The 21,873-nt window shown below is 48.5% G+C and overlaps 1 protein-coding gene across 2 annotated transcripts in view; it reads left to right on the plus strand.

Moving 5' to 3' along the window:
- MRPL42 (mitochondrial ribosomal protein L42) overlaps positions 1 to 21,873 on the plus strand; it is a 171,403-nt gene that overhangs the window by 62,186 nt on the left and 87,344 nt on the right. For both annotated transcript variants that reach the window (XM_085653197.1, XM_085653198.1), the window contains exon 3: positions 2,476 to 2,539. In XM_085653197.1, coding sequence (XP_085509323.1) covers positions 2,476 to 2,539 — 64 coding nt within the window. The remainder of the gene's footprint in view (positions 1 to 2,475; positions 2,540 to 21,873) is intronic.

Below are 21,873 nucleotides of genomic sequence, written 5' to 3' on the forward strand. Positions count from 1 at the left end.
CGGCTGATCATAGCCAGGTTGTTAAACTACAGAGATCGCGACAGTACTCTGACTGGCTAGGAGCTGCGTCACCTCACCTATGAAGGGAATGACGTATCTTTTTATTCAGACTTCACAATGGCAGTGCAGGAAGCACACAAAAAAGATCTGCCTTCTAAGCGGAACTTGCAGCAAGCAAATATTCCCTATGCAATGTAATACCCTGCAAAGTTACACATCACAGTACAAGGTAAATACCACATCTTTACCATTCTGCAACAGGCCCTGAAATATCTGCGGAGAGTGGGGAGGCGGCAGACTTCGGAGGAGGAGAAACCCACCTCCAGACCTACAACTCCACTACAGGAAAATGACTGACAAAAGCTCCGGAACCTCTTTAAACAACTAAAAACTCCATCCTGCTCCACTGACGGTTTATTGCACTTCTTGCCTCCAACGAAATGACCCTACTAGCTGTAAGGCGTACTGTACTGAGCGAACCTTGAAATGAGTTGGTCGAATAATCTATACAGAATCCGTCTGACCGCAGCGGAATACAAGATACACCTGCTGAACATTTTCTCCCACCGAATGGACTAGCTTCCCCGGAATCTGAACAATTTCGAAGTTTCAGGGAACTGATCTTCTGCCCGGGCACCCCCACTTGGTGAAGGGCTGTTTCCTGGCTCGCCGGAGACGCCTCCAAGTGGGAATTCCCACTTGAACGGTTAAGACTGCAATTGTTTATTGGTTTATTTTCACGCTCTATTTCACGTTCTTTTACCACTATTCCCTATTCTCTCCCCCTAATACCTCTTCTCTGTCCTATTTTCACTACTCTTTTGACCACCGGCTCACCCTTCACATCAGAGGTGTCTCCATGACCCTGGCCCTGGGTATATGTAATACCACTTTACTAGGGACTTACAAGTAAATTAAATGTGCCAATTGTGTTTAAGCCAATGTCACTGTGTTTATAGGAGAGCGCACACTAAATTAAGTGCTGGGAAAACACCAATGTTACCATTGTTTAAGGAGTGAGCACGAGCACTTTAGCATTGGTTAGCAGTGGTAAAGTGCAGAGTCCTAAAGCCAACAAAAATGAGATCAGCAAAAATGGAGGAGAAAGGCAAAAAGTTTGGGAATGACCCTGCAGAAAGGGCCAAGCCCAACAGCTCCTTATAAGCCGCCAAGACCCTGCTATCCTTCAACCTTGAAGTTACTTAGTCCTCTGTTTACTTTTCAATGGGATTTATTATTTAATTCAATTATGGTACAAGGATAATCAAAACAATTCGTGAAAAAACCCACTAATTTTTAGAAGAGGTGTGGCGCCGCGGCCAGGGTGACTGACTCCGGAATCTGGGGATCACGGTTCGATCCCCGGCGCCGGCGGCAGATTAGCCCAGCACCATGTGACTCTGGGCAATAGCTTGCTTAATCTTCCCGACGGCCCCCAGCGCCTAGAGACCCTTACAGGTGATTGTTCGCGCTTTACAAATGTGGATTATTATTATTTCTGTCCCTACCCCATCCTAACAACTTTTAATCACTGCAGAGTATATAAGGGGCAGGCGCTAGTGATATGCAGTGGTCTTTAAAGTTTAGATACCACTGCATGCCCTTGCATACTCTGCAGTGATTAGAGGTTTTAATCACTGCAGCGTATGCAAGGGCACCGAGTGGCATTAGGATGCGCTATTTTCATAGCACAAAATGCACCCTTGCATCTATTTTTGGACGCAAGTGCATTTTGTTCTATGAACTAGCAGCAAAATCGCACTCCGCCCCATAATTTCAATGTAATTCCGCGGAATCTAACTGCCCATTCCACCCACCCTTACTTAAGAGCCTCATCAGTACAAAAGTCTCAGAGTTAAAAGCAATCCTCTGACCTCCAAATTTGGAAGTCTTGAGTGTTAGTCCGGGTGTGAAGTCTGCATTGTGGTGTAAGTGCAGTGGGTAGGGAGCTAAAGTAACCCCCTCCCCCACGCAATGGAGTCCCATACCATGAGTGTCGATCTAGTGATTGGAGAGATGTACAGGAGGCAGCCTCACTCCTCTGTTTAAATTCTCCTGAAACACACTTTGTCAACACCTGAGGGCCCTTGGGAACGTGACTGTTTACTAAAGCATCTGACTAGCGTTCTGAACACCTCCGATACCTACACCCCCGCATATGTTGAGCTTTCTAAATTATTAAATAGAATGATTGGCCTTGTTAGGTTAGACTGGCTTAGATCATTGACTTACAAGCAGTTACTTGTAATCTTCAGAGCAGGATTGTTTTGCGTTGGGATAACTGCATCAACCCATCTTAATATGGCAGTTATTGCTTTTCACATTCCTTTCTTGGTTAAATGTGCTTTCTATCCTGCCTAATTGCTTTAGCACATTGATTTGATTAATTTAAAATGATACAGTAAAAGCCAAGGTTTAATTGAAAGGCTTCCTTTGTTTCATTCATGTTTTAACCTGATTGCTTTCCTCAAACAGGTGCAGTTTTGTCCCCTGCTTCTCATAAATCTACCTACTCGGCTCTGCCAGAAGATTCAAACTGGTATGTATGAGGACGAGCATTGACCAGTGACATTCATGGTTTCATTGCACTTGATCTTGGCTGCAGAAAAAAACACTTCCAATTGAACAGTGTATTTTTTAACCTGAAATTATGGGTAATTCTATCTGTATTTTCCACTTGTAGTGTTTGCTGCATATATATGCCCAGGAAATAAATGGTATCTCCCTGTACCTTAAAATAGTATTACATTATAGACGCAGCTGCACTGCTAGGGGTATGAGTGGCAAAAGATCTGCTTAGATACCAGAGTCTTTATTGTGGCGAAGAGGAGCATCACTAAAAGATTGGGGAAGTCCTGTGCTACCGACAATCTCTCACTGGGCATGTGATGTAACATTGGTAGACGTATTGCGCTGAAAGGGAGGGTACAAACATTGGGACTGGATCAAAACAATTTAAGAAATCAGGGGGGCTAAATTGATTGTTATATCAGGATTATAATTCGGTCCAAGTGACTAGCGATCTCTTGGGGGAATCAGTCTGATTAAATATAAAACTATGGACCTTGATTGTAAACGTGGTAGCGGATTATTTTGGGGGCTTGACCCCTTTGCAAAATGTGACAGAATATGTTGATGATGAACTAATTTCTGGACTGTTTGCCCTCATGATTGCTGTTCTCCCTCTGTTTGGCATTTTCAAGTCTCACCAAATTTCCTCATTTCCTCATTTTCTCCTTTTATTGAATGACGGAAAAATATAATAAAATTGTATTACAAATGATAGCGCGTGACACAGTGGAAAAGTTTTTTTTTTTGGCTAACTAAGGCAGTGTGTGTAATTTTTACACCACGCGCCAATCACTCTAAAATCTCTATTCCATTACAACGAATTTTGCCCCTTATCAACAGCAGGTCCTTCGACAGATCGGTGGGTTGACAGGGATTTGGCAAAAAATGTATATCCCCCTCATGAGGACCTAGAACAAAGGGAATATTTATACAAACTACTACATATATATTATCTACTGGCGGTCGCTAGTAGATAGTTATAGTTGGGACCGAGTTCCCATAGGAAATCTGAAAATTCTATTTTGAATAACTTTGGCGCCGGTTGACTTATCTTTGTGAAATTTTCAAAACGAATGGGGCGCTCCGCTCCGCTCCTACCCTGAAAGTCTTGGGGTGATTCGTCAAGCGGGGGCTGAGAAAAAAGGGGGGTCTCAAAACACGTTTTCCCCATGCATTTTCCCATAGGACCTTTAGTCGAAGGTACAACCCGAACGGCTGAACAGAATTACATGAAATTTGGCAAAGAGGCAGTCCTCAGGTCAGGCATGTGCCTTTTGCATATATGGTGTCAATCTGTTCAGTAGTTCCTAAGAAAATCAAAATCACATATATATCTGGGCGGAGCCTAACCTCACATCTCATCGTGAGATCTGATTGGCTGTCAGCACTTCATCCAAGAAGTGTTGGCAGCCATCTTGGGACCAATATACATGATAGCACCTCATTAAAAAGCATTGCAGTTAATAGAAGGTTTTAAGACTTTAGTTACATTATAAATCATTTGTTGATGGTACCATACTCATTTTAGGAATTTTGGTGTGTTCTAAGGTGATTTTACCATGTGAAAAAGCCTTTTTCTGTGATATCTGAATCGTGTTTGAGAGAGAACCATTTTGTCATGCTTTTCCCACCGAGGTTTGGAAAGTGATCTATAAGCTAAACTGAGAGCATATTTTCTGTAAATTCACATTATCTTTCTCAGTCATGTGAGAATGAAGTCTGACATTCTCAGTAAAACATGTACATCCAACAAGGGCAGAGACTGTCAGTTGATTCCTTTGTGTTCTACTGCAGCTTCCCAGAGTGTTCTAAAGAACAACTAGAGCGCTAACAGTCCTACTTATGACAAACGTATTGCACACCTGAAGCCATCTTGAATGGAATAAAGTGGTAACTCTTAAAATATTTAATTTAAAAAGGAACACAATGAGGGGGTTCATTTTGCCATAGAAATTATGATTAGTGCTATAGAAAGAAAAATTAGGGCACATTTTGAGTGACTTCTCAAATCCTCTTCTATTTCATTAAAACATTCTGATATGCAGACTGAAACATGCACTTTTAATACCAGCAGCAGACTTCCGTGGTGAGCAGTAGCTTAACTACAGTGATCTAATGAGCAACTAGAGTGCTAACATTTAGAATTTATGGCAAATGTGTGACATATCTGAATACCTTCTTGATGTAATCAAAGTAAAAAACTGAAAGCATTTCCTACTGAGGAGACTGCAGTAAATGAGGAAATTAGGAAACTTCATAACAGATAAATCTCCCAAGATGGCCACCAGAGACAAAAGAGCCCAAATGCAGCACAAATATCACCCAGATGTAGCCCAATGACAGAAGTGTGCAAAACACATTTTTTGTGTATTTGCAGTTTTATATAGTGCAGACTTGTCAGGTATTGGAGTGCTTTACATGAGCATTGGTTACATCACACAAGATCAAATTCATTTTGGTTGTAGACATGGGGAGATTAAGTGATTTGACCAGAATCATAGCATGTTGAGCTGAAGCAGAAACTCCAACCTGGTTCCCCAGTTGCAAAGTCTGCAACTCTGGAAGTAACACCATATCATCTCCCCTAGGTGCAACATTTAATCAAGTGGTCAACTGGATAAAAAAAATAAAGATTACAAATAATTTAAAAGTTCTTTGTCGCTATTTGAAAAATATGTCCTCATTTTAGTTTTTTAGAGCACTAACCATAATTTTGATGCAAATTAGACCCTCTCATATATGTAATTTCTAAAGGAAATGCTCTAGGTATTACAGTTTTGATTACATCAAGATGACGTCAGGCGTTCCACACTTTTGTAATAAATATAGAATGTTAGCAATCTAGTTGTTCATTGGGATACTGTTGAGAGGCTGAGGGCAAGGGCACGGACTCTGAAAATTGAAGGCAGGTAGGAGAGTGCAGAGGCAACAATTTGACCACACTGGGCAGGCAGGAAGGGCAGTGGCAGCACAACAGACTATGGAGGGCAGTGGAAAGGGGGGCAGGGGCAACAAACCAACAATACAGGACTGGCAAGAGAGGCTGTGGCAATATAATAGACCATTGTGGGCAGAAGGAAGAGGCAGTGGTAGTACAACCATACATGCCAACAGACCCGTTTCAGCCAGGAAACGTCCAATGTTTTTAAGCTCAAATGGACTTTATTTGATCTGTCTCCTGTCTACAATCTCCTCTTTTTCAATGTAACTCAAAGGGGAAAATCAATACCCCAGTTTTTTTTTCAAAATCTCCCTCTTACCAAGTTCAAAATGTTCGCAAGTATGGTACATTGGATCATGGTAGGCAGGAGGAATTGGGGTAGGGACATGGACTCGGATAACAGAGGGCAGGAGGGACATGTAGAGGTGCACCAAACTGACCCATCAGGGTTTGCAGCAGCACAATACACCACACAGGGCATGCGGGACAGGAGTGCAGCACAACAATCCATAGAAAGCAATAGGGAGGGGACAGGACCATGCACATGGACAACAGAGAACAGAGGGGAAAGAGGCAATGGTAGCTAGCTGACCATAATGGACAGACAGGAGAGAAAGCTGCAGCATAACAGACCATAAAGAGCAGGAGGGACAGATCAGGAGCATTACAATGGAACAGACAAGCCAGGAGGGAGGGAATAGGGGTCTGTACATGGAGACTGTCAAGAATTCCTGTCATACAAGGGAAACACGCCCTTATGTAAACAGGAGAGCTGTTACATAACTCAAGGGAAACACGCCCTTATGTAAACAGGAGAGCTGTTACATAACTCAAGGGAAACACGCCCTTATGTAAACAGGAGAGCTGTTACATAACTCAAGGGAAACACGCCCTTATGTAAACAGGAGAGCTGTTACATAACTCAAGGAAAACACGCCCTATAAAGGGAGGAACCGGGAGGTACAAGGCTGTCGGATATTGTGTTTACACCGACGTACCTGCTTCGTGAAGAGCAGTGTTCCGGAGTGGTGCTCCAGTAAGGCAAGAACGGAGGTAGGTCGAGTCGTTACTCCCTGGGCCGTGTCTTGCCCCATCGTCACCTGTGAAGGACCCGGAAGCTCTACCGGTCAACCATTGAGCTTCGCTTTTTGACTCGGCTGAGTCCAAGCGCAGTGGCGCTTTTGCTGGTTGGAGTCGTAACTCCCAGCCCGACCAGAGACACAGGGACTGCCAGCTGTAACGCACACCCGGAGGTGTTTGCCGCGTTACAGACTCGGAAGTCCACAGGATCGATCGAGCGGCTGCTCTCGGTTCAGTCTTCTTGCTTGTGATTGGGGTATCGGTGACGCATCACCAGGAGGTGACTCCGCGTCCCGGTGCAGTCTGAGGAAGAGGTTGAGCGGCTGCTCCCTTCAGGTAGAGACCCCGGCTGGGTGTTTCCCTGACTCCTCGATTCTCCCCAACACTCTTCGTGCCCCTCACAGCCTACCGATTGGCATTGTCGGCCATTTCATTTCTGCCCTCTGTTGGCATACGCCGGGATCGGCGTATATGCAGAGGACGGTTAGGACCATCCGTGCTGTGGGCTGGTAACGTACTTAGCCTGGAGGATTCCAGTGACTATAACTTTTGTTTGTTCTTTGTATTTTATTTGCCTTCATTAAAAGAACTAACCCTTCACAAGTTGTTGCGTCCTCATTGTCGTGTCTGTTAAACGATCCTGAGACGTTCAGGGCGTTACAAAATATCCGACCTTAATAACACTAACTGTCTCCCGGTCGATAACAGACATGGCAACACTTGATGATGTGCTGGCTGCTTTAGCGGCCATGCAAGTTGAAGTGGCTGCCTCTAGGCAAGAAACAGCCGATGTAAAAGCCAGACTGGATGCTATCCAATTGGACCCGCTCACGCCCAGCACCTCCCTCACGAACCAGACCCCTGCGGTAGTAGTGGAAATGCCGGTAGCCATCCCCTTGGCAACACCAGAGAGGTACAGTGGGGATCCTAACACAGTGCAGGTATTCCTCACACAAGTGGCGCTACATTTATCGTGCAAACCAAAGGCATTCCCCACGAGTCAGGCTCGTGTGGCTTTCCTTATATCCTATTTGGCTGGAAACGCGGCACAATGGGCCGTACCTCTGGTGAGCAGGGACGACCCCCTCTTATGTGATTGGGGTGCTTTTCGCGAGGAATTCCTGAAGGTATTCGACAGAAGGGCTGACACGTACACGGCGGACCGTGAAATGCTTGAGTTGAGACAGGGATCCAACGACCTGGTGCAGTATCTCAACGCGTTCCGAAGGCTGGTTGCGGAAACCAAGTGGCCTGTTGCTAAACAGACGGCGCTCTTCCATCAAGGGCTGTGCGATGAGCTCAAGGACGCCGTGGCTCATATTGACCCTCAACCCAAGACATGTGAGGGCCTTATCAACCTGGTATTACGGCTGGAACATAGGCTAAGTGAAAGAAAGGGGGATCATGGGAGAAAAGGAAAATCCCTTCCATCCTATGTGACGGTGGGAAGTCCTGAAACTTCCACCGCATCCAAGGGAGAACCCATGGACATCAGCGCAATACGAGCGAGCCTCACAGCCACGGAGAAAGAGTCACGCCGTAAACAAGGATTGTGCCTATATTGTGGCAAAAAAGGCCACTACGTACGTGAATGCCCTGCCAAACCGAAGACGTCACGTTATCGGGCCAACCGGTCGGTAACAGCCGTGGTGGACATACCGGCGGAAAACTAGATGACTCCAAGACCAGAGAAGGGGCATCTCGGAGTCACTCATCCATCCCTTCACTTTCCAACTCGGTCACTAAGGGACAACGACACCTGTTTATCACGGTGCACGTGGGAGTGCATGACCAGTGGATACCCGTTGTGGCCATGGTGGATTCAGGGGCCACTGGCATGTTTATGGACCACAACGAGGCATGCAGGCTAGGGCTAGTGCTTCTTCCCAAAGCAGTACCCGAAGACGTCTATGCGGTAGACGGAAGGCGATTGGTGACGGGGCCCATCGGACAGCACACGGGGGTCCTTCCGATGAGATATGGGAGGAACCATTTGGAACAAATCGATTTTAACATCATCCGAGCGCCCCAATATGGCGTCATATTGGGATTGCCGTGGCTACAGAAACACAACCCCTTTGTGGATTGGCCAACACATCGCATCGAAATGACGTCACCGTATTGCATCCTGCATTGTGGAATAAGAACGGAATCCCTTGACGCAGATGAGAGCGGGAGTCAGACGGTGGCTACAGCGGCAGAAAAAGATGTGGCTCTCCCCCAGGCTTATCACAGTTTTGAGGATGTATTTGATGAGGTGAAGGCGGAAGTGCTACCACCACATAGACAGTTTGACTGCCAGATCGACCTGGTGCCAGGGGCCAGCGTTCCCAGCGGCAGGCTGTATGCCCTGACGTAGCCTGAAAACGTGCATCTCCGGGGGTACCTGGATAAACTCCTCAAGCTAGGATTCATCCGCCCGTCCAAGTCTCCGGCCGCCTCGCCACTCTTCTTCATCCCGAAGGCTAATGGGGAGCTGAGAGCCTGTGTGGACTTTAGGGCATTGAATGCGATAACCATAAAAAATCGGTACCCCTTGCCTCTCATCAGTGTACTTCTGGAACAGGTCAAGAAAGCTCGTATCTACACCAAGTTGGATTTGAAAGGGGCATACCATCTGGTGCGCATGAGGGACGGAGACGAGTGGAAGACCGCCTTTAAGACCAGGTTCGGCCTTTTTGAGTACCTCGTCATGCCGTTCGGTCTGTGCAACGCCCCGGCAGCCTTTCAGTACTTTTTGAATGAGGTATTCAGAGAGGAGTTGGATATCTACGTGGTCGTATATATCGACGACATCCTCATCTATTCGTCCAGTGTGGAGGAGCACGTACACCACGTCAAAGCTGTGCTCCAAAAGCTGAGGGAAAACATGCTGTTTTGTAAACTCAGCAAGTGTGACTTCCACGTCACATCCGTGGAATTCCTCGGAGTGATGCTGAGTCCAGAGGGACAGGAGATGGCAGAACGAAAGATCAAGGCGGTGAAAGAATGGCCGGTGCCCCAAAGCGTGAAGGACGTCCAAAGTTTCATTGGCTTCGCCAACTTTTACAGGCGGTTTATAGATGGATTTTCAGGAGTGGTGGCCCCAATCACACAGCTACTGAGGAAGTCCAAGGAGTTTGTCTGGTCCCCTGAAGCGAACAAAGCCTTTGAGGCCCTGAAAAGCGCCTTTGGTAAGGCGCCGGTGTTGGCTCACCCCGATCCGGATCTCCCCTACGTGGTGGAAGCGGACGCGTCGGATGTGGCGCTGGGGGCTATCTTGTCCCAACGCAACCACGACACAGGGGTGCTTCATCCCGTTGCGTACATGTCCCGCAAACTCAACGACGCCGAACGCAACTACCATATTGCGGAGAAGGAGCTTCTCGCGATCAAGGACGCCTTCACCGAATGGAGGCATTGGTTGATGGGGGCAAGACATGTGGTATCGGTGTACACGGACCATCGGAACCTACAGTTCATGACGGCCACTAGACACCTTTCTCCCAGGCAGCTGCGGTGGATGATCTTCTTTGCAGGGTTCAACTTCCGCATCACATATCGGCCGGGGACGGAAAACCGGAAGGCGGACGCCCTGTCCCGTCAATCTGCAGTTAAGGAACCATTGCCTGCAACCGAGCGTTCCATCATTTCCCCGAGGATGGTATTGGGGGTTATCCAACCGGATACTTTCCTGAGGGGAATAAAGAGAGGGATCATGTAATTTGCATGGCGGAGGTGGCTCCTCAGTCACAGAGAATGGCAGCTGAAGGACGGGATACCCCTGAAGGGCAGGTGCCTATTGATACCCACGCCTAGGCTAAGGAAACAAGCATTCATCTGGTGCCATGACTCTCCATGCGCAGGTCATTTGGGCTTTGAAAAAACGGTGGCTAGCATGGGACGGCATTTCTGGTGGCCAACCATGAGAGTGGATGTCAGGAGGTGGGGACAGGAGTGTCCTACGTGTGCTACCATGAAGGCCGACCATGGCCGAACCCAAGGGCTCTTACATCCACTTCCGACCCCGGATAGACCATGGGATAGCATATCACTGGACTTCGTGGTGGGCCTACCGGTAGACCAGGGGATGACGGCAATACTGGTGGTGGTGGATTACTTGACGAAAATGGGGCACTTCATCCCCTGCAAGAGAGTCCCTACGGCCGGGGAATTGGCGTCACTACTCCTAAAGAATGTGGTACGACTGCATGGATTACCTGGGGTGATCGTGTCGGACCGGGGGTCGCAGTTTACTGCGCAATTCTGGAAGACTTGGTGCACTGCGCTGCATGTTAAGACCGCCCTGTCCACCAGCTACCACCCTCAAACGGACGGCCAAACCGAGCGCCTGAACCAAACGCTCAAACAGTATCTGCGATGTTTTGTGGACCAGGGCAGGGAAGAATGGGTCGACTTGCTATGGGTTGCAGAGATAGCCTATAACAACGCCACTCACAGCTCCACACAGTCATCTCCGTTCTATAGCAACTATGGCCAACATCCCAGGTTCTTGCCATCCGTTCAGAGAGGACAGGATTCCCGCCACAGCGGACAGGGTGGCACACATAAAAGACACGTTGATGCGCTCAAGGGCTGTCCTAATAGAGGCCAAGAGAAGATACAAGGCTGCAGCAGATAGGAAGAGAAGGCCCGGGCCACTGTACCGCACTGGAGACTACGTCTGGATATCCACAAGAAACATGAGGTTTCGAAAGAACAGTGTGTTCCATCCCAAGTACATGGGCCCCTATCGAATTACCAAGTGTATGGGTCCCGTGAAGGTGTGCTTGCCCCAGTCATTGCGGATACACCCTGTCTTTCATGTATCATTGCTCAAACCAGCACCCTCCAAGCCGTCTGGGACACCTAGGCCGGTATGCGTGGAGTCGGAGGTGGAGTATGAAGTGTCGGGCATACGGGCGTCCAAATGGCGCAGGGGGAAGCTGTGGTACCTGGTTGCGTGGAAAGGCTATGGCCCGGAGGAGCAGTCATGGGAACCGGCTGAAGGGGTTCATGCTCCGCGCTTGGTCTCCTTGTTCCATCGGCGTTTTCCTGCCAGCGCTGGACCCGTGGGGAGCCGCTGAGAGGGAGGATGTACTGTCAAGAATTCCTGTCATACAAGGGAAACACGCCCTTATGTAAACAGGAGAGCTGTTACATAACTCAAGGGAAACACGCCCTTATGTAAACAGGAGAGCTGTTACATAACTCAAGGGAAACACGCCCTTATGTAAACAGGAGAGCTGTTACATAACTCAAGGGAAACACGCCCTTATGTAAACAGGAGAGCTGTTACATAACTCAAGGAAAACACGCCCTATAAAGGGAGGAACCGGGAGGTACAAGGCTGTCGGATATTGTGTTTACACCGACGTACCTGCTTCGTGAAAAGCAGTGTTCCGGAGTGGTGCTCCAGTAAGGCAAGAACGGAGGTAGGTCGAGTCGTTACTCCCTGGGCCGTGTCTTGCCCCATCGTCACCTGTGAAGGACCCGGAAGCTCTACCGGTCAACCATTGAGCTTCGCTTTTTGACTCGGCTGAGTCCAAGCGCAGTGGCGCTTTTGCTGGTTGGAGTCGTAACTCCCAGCCCGACCAGAGACACAGGGACTGCCAGCTGTAACGCACACCAGGAGGTGTTTGCCGCGTTACAGACTCGGAAGTCCACAGGATCGATCGAGCGGCTGCTCTCGGTTCAGTCTTCTTGCTTGTGATTGGGGTATCGGTGACGCATCACCAGGAGGTGACTCCGCGTCCCGGTGCAGTCTGAGGAAGAGGTTGAGCGGCTGCTCCCTTCAGGTAGAGACCCCGGCTGGGTGTTTCCCTGACTCCTCGATTCTCCCCAACACTCTTCGTGCCCCTCACAGCCTACCGATTGGCATTGTCGGCCATTTCATTTCTGCCCTCTGTTGGCATACGCCGGGATCGGCGTATATGCAGAGGACGGTTAGGACCATCCGTGCTGTGGGCTGGTAACGTACTTAGCCTGGAGGATTCCAGTGACTATAACTTTTGTTTGTTCTTTGTATTTTATTTGCCTTCATTAAAAGAACTAACCCTTCACAAGTGGTTGCGTCCTCATTGTCGTGTCTGTTAAACGATCCTGAGACGTTCAGGGCGTTACAGAGACAGAGGGCTAGGGGCAAGGGGGCAGGAGCAGCAAGATGACCATGGAGGTCAGGCAGGATGGGCACTAGAAACAAGACACACCATGGAGAGCAACAATGAGACTATGATGGCATACACACAGACCATGGAGGGAAGGTGGGAGGGGGTCAGGGGCAGCTAGCTGACCACACAGGGAAGGTGGGAGGGGCCATGGCAGCACAGAAGGCCATGCATGGCAAGCGGGAGGGTTAGTGGCAGCACAATGGCTATGATGAGCAAGAAGGAGGGTGCAGGGGCATGCATAAAGGACCATGGAGGATAGAAGGGAGGGTCAGGACCTGGGCACAGACAAGAGAGTTCAGGGGAAGGGGCCTCACAACAGACAGCGCGGGGCAGGCAGGAGAAGCAGTTGCAGCACAACAGACCAAGGAGGGAAGAAGGGTGTGGCAGTAAAATGGACCATGTAGGACAGGAGGAAGAGGATAGGGGCATGGCATGTGGACAGGCAGGGTGGAGGTGGCAGGGACAGGTTACAGTCATCTGACAATGCTAGGCAGGTGGGAGGGGAGTGGCAGCTCAACAGAACACTCAGAGTAGATAGGAGTGGCAGGTCCATGGAACATGGTGGGCAAAAAGGATGGAGCAGGGGCATGCACAAAGACATCGGAGGGCAGGGGGAAGGAGAATAGGGGCAGCAAGCTAAGCACAGAGGCTAAGCAGGAGGTCAATGATGGGCCATAGAATTGGGCAATGGAGGGCAGGAGTGGACTGGTACATCATGCTAAATGGAGGGCAGTGGCAGCACATCAGACCATTCATGGCAGGGGGGAGGAGGCTAGTCCATGGATTCAGACAACAGAGGATAGGGAGGAGGTGGATGGGGCAACAAGCTAACTTTATTGTTTTTAAAATGTGTGTCTGTGCGAACTACTTAAAATATGAACAAGTATGCAGCATAATCTCACTTTTATTCAGGAAGAAGAGGACGTTTGTGACTGTGACTCTGGGCTCCCTTGGGAGAAACACCCCCTGACCCTCCACCCCCATCGCAAAATGTAATGCCCGTGAAAAGGGTAGGTGGACGCAGTGTTATATAGAACATAGTCCTGAGAGCACGATTGAAAATGAAAACAAGATATAGTATATGGTATAAACTATGCACCAAAAAGTGTGATACAAGATGAACCGGGCGTGAAATATAATATGCAATACATTGTGCGCAATGACAGATTCATTGGAGAGCGCGAGATAGCACAGGCACTAGCGCGTGCTATGCGTTATGCGCCTTGGAGTGTAATATGCACAGGGCAGTGTTGTGTAACCTAACTAGTCTCTAAAGTTGTAATATAAAATATGTGCTGGGGAGTGTAACATTGCATATGCACAGTGACAAAGATATGGATCCCAGATTGTAATATGTATGGCATAGCGCTGTCAGTTATAAAATAGGCATCGAGGAAGGCACATTATATGGGGCAATATAACCCCTTGCGAAGGCAAGTGTGGCATGACATTCACGGGGTGGTGTTACAGTGCACATGGGCTAGAGAGTGTCATAGCATACGCGCTAGCTGGTGGAATACAACACAGAGGTGTGTGGCACTCGGTGGGCATGGTGGGTGTAACACAGCATTGGGCTCAGCCAGGAGCACGCTGTGACTCTCAAGTGAGGTTTGTCTCCTTTCCAGAGAGTAAAATAAAAAGTATTACACATCCGGCGGTGGATGTGTGTTTTATTAACCGTGAGGGGGGTTTCTTGCATAGTTTGGTCGAATTTTTGTCGAATCCCCTTTGAATGGCTTGGTGTGCATGTGTATTAAATGTGCCCGTCAATAGCTACCCATCTTTGTGTAAATAAACAACAAGGGTGTCTACTTGGAGAGTACCCACCGGCGGGGGCGCCGGGATTAGGCAGGGTAGTGCATCAGACACGTCAGAGCTTCACTAGAGGTGTAAATACATTCCACGTGGATTCATTGTATGCATAGTCGCCTTTTAATGAATATCACGCAAATCGTCATGGTGATAGGTACATACGGTTTGTCCAGCATGTCCTAGGTGTTTCTATAAATATATATATTTTTTAAAATAATAAAAAACAAAGACCGGCCCCGGGGGATGGGGTCCCCGGGGCCATAAGTGGCCTGAGGAGGGGGGCAACGCAGCCCCCCTCCTAAAGAATTAAAAAAAAAAAAGGCCATGACCCGGGGGTTGGGTCCCCGGGGCCGATTAAGGCCTTGGGAGGGCCAAATTTATTTTTTTCAACAAAAAAAATTAGGGTGCAGGCCCTGGGGGATGGGGTCCCCAGGGCCAATAAATTAGAAAAAGAAGGGGGGGCCACACAGCCCTCCTTCTTAAAAGAATAAAAGACCGGCATCGCGCCGGAGGCCACGCCCCCTCCTTGCAGCACTCTGCAAACGCGCCCCCTGGCCAGTTGTAAGTTGGGGAATTAATTCCCCTTCAATACTGAGGGTCCCTGAGGGCCAACTAGCCCAACAGGTATCTCCAGTATGCGCCAGGGAGCTGCGTTGCAGACAGGTGTTCTGAGGCCACGCCCCTTTTTACACATCTATGCAACGTAGCTCTGTGGCGCTTACTGGAGGTACCTAGTGGGCTAGTTTGACCCTATGGACCCTTAGGATTCAAGGGGACTTAATCTCTCAACTTAGAACGGCCACAGGGTGCGTTTACACAGTGGTGAAGGGAGGGGACGGGGCCTAAGGTGACATGTGCAAACACGCCATGTGGCGCGTTTTAAGTTGGGGAAATAATTCCCTTTCAATCCTGAGGGACCCTTGTGGCCAACTAGCCCACCAGGTGCTTCCAGTAAGCGCCACTGCTCTGCGTTGCAGAGAGGTGGTGCAGGCCGTGCCCCTTTTTACAGCTCTCTGCAATGGCGCTTACTGGACGTACCTAGTGGGCGATTTTGCCCCTAGGGACCCTCCGGATTGAAGGGGACTTAATCTCCCAACTTAAAAAATGGCCACATGGCGTATTTACACAGTGGGGAAGGGAGGGGACGGGGCCTGAGGTGACGTGTGCAAAAACGCCCTACGGCGCGTTTTAAGTTGGGGAAATAATTCCCCTTCAATCCTGAGGGCCCCTGGGGGCTAACTAGTCCACCTGGTGCTTCCAGTAAGCGCCACTGCGCTGCGTTGCAGAGAGGTGGTCCAGGCCATGCCACTTTTTACACCTCTCTGCAACGCAGCTCTGTGGCGCTTACTGGAGGTACCTAGTGTGGCGCTTACTGGAGGTCTAGTTGGACCCTAGGGACCCTCAGGATTCAAGGGGACTTAATCTCCCAACTTAAAACGGCCACAGGGCGTGTTTACGCAGTGGGGAAGGGAGGGGACGGGGCCTGAGGCGACGTGTGCAAACACGCCCTGTGGTGCGTTTTAAGAGGTAGTTTTAATCCCCTGCCCTATTATATACTAGGGGCTTACAGAGGAGGTCATGCTAATCACAGGGAGACCCCAACGCATAGTGTTCCCTAGTGTATGTAGATGTTTTCACTGTATTCTGAGTGTCTTTTAACATAGCACTGGCTCTAGGACTGGTTAGTCAGACTCAGTTACCACCAGTATCCGTCTGAAAAAGTTGAGGGTACAGGATGATTTTGCAACAAGGCTTCTTTCTGCTCTTCTGTTTGTTCTTTCAGCACGTTATCCTTCTTCCTGCACTTTTCTTTGTCTTTCAGGACATCTGTTGCTTCTTTCTGCATTTCTTTTTTTTCTTTCTGTGCGTTTTTTCTTCTTTCTTCACATGTCCTATCTCTGTAGGCATAGTTAGAAATTAGCATTTAAAAAACCTTAGAAATTCACTGAAAAAACCATAGGTTTCAGGGTCGTTATAGTTAGCTGGACTTTTCACTCGTACAAAACCATTGAAATTCCCCCGTTATAGTTAGTTCAGCTAACTATAACTCGTGCGCCTGCAATGCACTGCTGATGACGTCACATATTACATCACTCATGACATGGTCAGTGACATCACTCATGACATCACTGATGACATCTCAAATGACATCACTGATGACATCATCCTTGTGATAGTGGCAGACCTCCTCTCCCCCTAATATAACCTTTGATACACACATTCAAAAATAGAAACTAAAATTTTCAAAACAATGGACATACCAATACCAGTTACAACAACCTATTGATAATTCTAAGATCCACATACACATCCACTCATTCACCAACCGTCCTATACAGTCACTCATACATGTACTCACTCATCATATGTACTTATACACCTATACATCCTGTTACACAACGCCACTCATCCATAGAGTTACTTACACACATAGTCGCTCATGCTAATAAAGAATCAAACATCCATTTACTTGCATATACAGTTATACACACACCACCACACTTACTTCTACAGAAACTTACACATACTTAGTCTTTTAAACAATCACTTATAGAAACACCTACTTATTCATACAGGAACTCTTTCAATCTCTCACTCTCACATATACTCACTTACGTACACCTATTGTCACATATACTAGTTTAAAACATATGTAGTTACTCATAAAGACACTATTGAGACAGTCATTCACTCACTAACACACCCATACACACACTCATCCACCCATACAGTCCTGCACACATGCTGTCTTCAACACATACAAACAGTGAGTCACTCATTCATGCACCTATGCACTACGTAATACCCCCCACCAAACCATACAGACACTCGGACTGATATTTAAAAAAACAACTAATAACCTATATAAACACTCATGTAGCTACTCACCAACCCATGCAGCCACTTATACACAAAGTAAGAGACTGATACAGATATTTACATATTTAAACATTACTCACTAAGCCATGTATTCACTAAGATACACTTAATCAGTCAGTTATACAATCAATTTTTCAAAAACAAATCATCCATTTAGACACTTATATACCCATTTATTCTTCCATCGACCTTGAGATATACATATATAAAACCTATGTACTTTTCAGAAAAACACACATTCACTGGATGATGTCATCAGTGATGTAATCAGTGATGTCATCAGTGATGTCATGACTGATGTCACTGACATGTCATGAGTGATGTAATATGTGACGTCATCAGCAGTGCATTGCGGGCGCGCGAGTTATAGTTAGCTGAACTAACTATAACGGGGGAATTTCAATGGTTTTGTACGAGTGAAAAGTCCAGCTAACTATAACGTCTCTGAAACCTATGGTTTTTTCAGTGAGAAAAAATAAAATAAAAAAATAAATAAATTTAAAAAATATATATATATATAATTTTTTTTTTTTTTTCCTCACTGAAAAAACCATAGGTTTCAGAGACGTTATAGTTCGAAATTAGCATTTAAAAAAAGCTTTGAAATTCACTGAAAAAAACATAGGTTTCAGGGGTGTTATAGTTAGCTGGCCATTTCACTCGTCCGTTATAGTTAGTTCTGCTAACTAATTCGCGCGCCCGCAATGCACTGCTGATGATGTCACATATTGCTTCTTTCATGACATGGTCAGCGACATCACTGATGACATCTCAAATGACATCACTGATCTCGTCATCCAATGAATGCGGTTTAGTTTGAAATTTAAATATGTATTATATATACCAATCTGTATTGAAGATTGAGTGGATATATAACTGTCTGGATGGAGGATTTAGTAGCTGTCTGACTGTCTAAGTGAGTAATTAAAAGTGTCTCACTAAATACATGGATTATTAACTTAACTATGTGAATGTGTGCAGCACTGTCTCTGTTGTTGTATAACATGCTGCATCAGTTGGTCACTAACTACATGAGTGTGTATATAAGTTATTGATTAGTTGGTTGAGTATTTGTATGGGACACTGAGTTTGTGTCTGGTTGGATGGGGTGTGTGTAACTCTATGCATAGATGTGTGAATGTTTGATTGACTAGGTGTATAGGTTTAAGAGTGCATGTGGAAACAGTTTTTTGGGTGACTGAGTGTATTTGTGTGTTGGTGCGCGAATATATGTTTTAGTTGTACATCTTCAACAAAGTAAAAAAATAAAAAGCGTATGTGAGAGTTGGTGTATATAAATAAGTATGTGTAGGAGTCAGTGATTGTGAGAGTAACTATGAATGAGTGTATAATTGTAATGGTGATTTTTTTTAATTTAAAAAAACCTTTATTAACACAAAGGAGCAATACAGGAACTATCGCCCTTCGGGCATACTGCAACGCAGGGGGGAGGAGGTCCTCGTGCTGGTAGTTGAGGTCACTCTTACACAGCCATTTAGCCGACATCCTGGAGGACCGGCGGCCTTACCACAGTCAATAAATTAATAGCACCCAAGCAGTGTCCCGGCTGCAGTCAGAGCTGTGGCAGACTCCCCGCTCTATGATAGTGTGGCAGCGGTATTTGTGGCCACCCACGCGCCCACCACAACCCGCACCTCTGGCGTAGCCCCTGAAAGCTCCAACCATTACACTAACCCCCCCTCCCACCCCACGCACCACACACGCACCGCCGTACCTCCATGCCTCTGAAATGCTTACACGCGTCTGTCGTCCCGCCATCCCGGCGTACATAGACAAAGTGCCCACCCTCAGTCGGTCTACATTCATCCTGACAGCGCACTCACCCCTAATATGGTCCAGTCGGGCACCCGACCCAGTCGATCTAGGAACTCGGCTATCCGCACTCTCCGCATGCAGCGCTCTCTACCATTCTGTGCTACTACGTGACTCCCAGGCGCCCCTCCCCGGCCTCCCGACCGAGTTCAGCATCCCCCACCGCTATCGCGCCCCCACTGGGTTCTACATTCTGTATCCCCCCCTGACTATCCACCTCAGGGTCCCCTGGCTTCAACGACGCTCTATACAGCCCCCAAAAATTCTTGGGACGGCTTTTAGGCGGAAGCAGTTCGCTGTATATCTCCGCCTGCGTACTACAATACAACATGTCGCTGGCCCATCGCTTTTTAGTGGGCAGTGGTCCTCTCATCCAGCAAATCGCCACCACTCTCCTGGCTATTAACAGTGCAATGTCCGCCAGTCGACGCAATGCCGGCTGGAGGGGTCGAGAGTACCCCAGCAACGCCAAAGCGGGGCTAGGAGGAATCTCCACCTCCAGTATCTTACTGAGCTCCCGGAAAACCTCTGCCCAGAACCTGGCGACCCCCGGACAGCGCCAGGCCATATGCATGAAATCCGCCTCCGGATAGTGGCAGCGCTCACACTCCGCAGACTGGCGCAGCCCATACCTATGCAATCTCTGCGGGGTGTAATATACGCGCTGCAAGAATTTAAAATGCACCAATCGGTGCCGGCCGTTTAAGGAGACCGTCTTGGTGCTGGCGCAGCAGTACCTCCACATATCGTCTGTGATCTCCATGCTGAGGTCCGCCTGCCATGCAGTTCTCGCCGCGTCGCACCGGTGCGGGATATGCTGATCCCCCATTCGTTTGAGTGTTGTGACCAGCTTGGCAGACGCCGTGGTCTTTATTACATAAGTGAGTTCCAGAACCTCCGGAGGTTCCGCCATTCCCGGCCCCAATATGACCGAGAGCGCACCTCGCACTCTGTGGAACTGAAATCGCTGTAGGGGCGTGGGAATCGGCGGCGCCGATCCAATCTGGTCCCACGTCTTGGCCACCCCGTTAACGAACAGATCCTCCATCCGCGAAATGCCCAACTTGCTCAGTGCCCGTATCACACCCTTTTCCCGCAGCGGGGGGAGCCACACCGCCCACTCCACGGGCAACAACGGAGAGTACAAAATCGCGCAGCCCCGGGCCTTCGCCAACTTCCGCCAAGCGTGAGTCGTGGCCTTAAGGGAGTCCAGGCTGCCCACCCTATGATCCACCTGCTGAAAGGCAATTGCCGGTAAGGGTAGCGGGTCCGCGAACAATTTCTCAAGGATCACGTGAGGAATCCCCGGGTCAGCATGAATCCACGTATGTAGATGCGCCGCCTGCGCAACTCGGTAGTACCGTTCCAAGTCCGGCGCCCCCAGTCCCCCCAGCTCATACGGCAGTGTCAACACATCCCATCGCACTCTAGGCTGCTTGCCACCCCAGGCAAGGGTAATAAGCGTTTTGTTTAGCTGCTTGAAGAACGCCTTAGATAGCACAATCGGGATATTATTGAACAGAAACAGGAATCTCGGCAAGACTACCATTTTCATGATTGCTATTCTGCCCAGCAATGTCAGGGGGAGCCTATTCCATGTCTCCACGTCCTCAACTAACTTACTGTATGCCACTCCATAGTTTTCCCGAAGGAGCACCTCCGGGTCTCTGTGCAGCTGAATCCCCAGGTACCGTATCGAGTCTGTTGTCCACTGCAGGGGGTACTCCATGGGGAACGGCAGCGTCACCGGCGACAGAGGGAACGCAACGACTTACTCCAGTTAACCCTAAGGCCAGACAGTGCCCCGAACCTAACCACCTCCCTGAGAATGGAGGGAAGATTCACCTCCGGGTCCCTGACATACAGGAGGGTGTCATCAGCATATGTTGAAATGCCAATCTTATAGGTGGGGAAGCAGATGCCCTCATATCTATGGTATTCCCGGATAGCGCAGGCCAAAGGCTCCGCCACCAGGGCATATAGGAGCGGGGAAAGGGGGCAGCCCTGCCGAGTGCCCCTGCCGATGTCGAATGCGCCCGTGACTCGGTCCCCGATCCGCAGCCTAGCAGTGGGGCGATAGTACAAAGCTCCCAACATCTGCAGGAAGGGCTCACCCAGCCCAAACTTACGGAGGACGCGCACCATGAATGGCCACTCAACAGAGTCAAATGCTTTCTCCATGTCCAGGAAAAGAGCCAGAGCCTTGCAATCCTGACGCACATGTTGCATGGCCCCCAGTACCGTACGAATGTTATATGTGAGGTTCCTCGATGGGATAAAGCCCGCCTGCTCCGGGGCCACGAGCTCCGGCACCAGCAGAGCCAGGCGCGTGCCCAGGACCTTAGCATACAGCTTGGCGTCCACATTGAGCAACGAAAGGGGCCGGTAGGACCCGCAGACGTTAGGGGGCCTCCCGGGTTTCAGAACCGTGACCAGAAGTGCCTCTCTGATAGTATCCGGCATGCACCCCTCCTGGCCTATCTCATCAAAAAGCGTGATCAGGTGCGGTAGAAGCAAGTCCAGGAATGCTTTGTAGAAGGCCACCGTCAACCCATCAGCTCCTGGGGCACTGCTCGACCGCATGCCCCCCAGTGCCTCCTGTATCTC

This window comes from Triturus cristatus, chromosome 4_1 (assembly GCF_964204655.1).
Source record: "Triturus cristatus chromosome 4_1, aTriCri1.1, whole genome shotgun sequence".
NCBI lineage: Eukaryota > Metazoa > Chordata > Amphibia > Caudata > Salamandridae > Triturus > Triturus cristatus.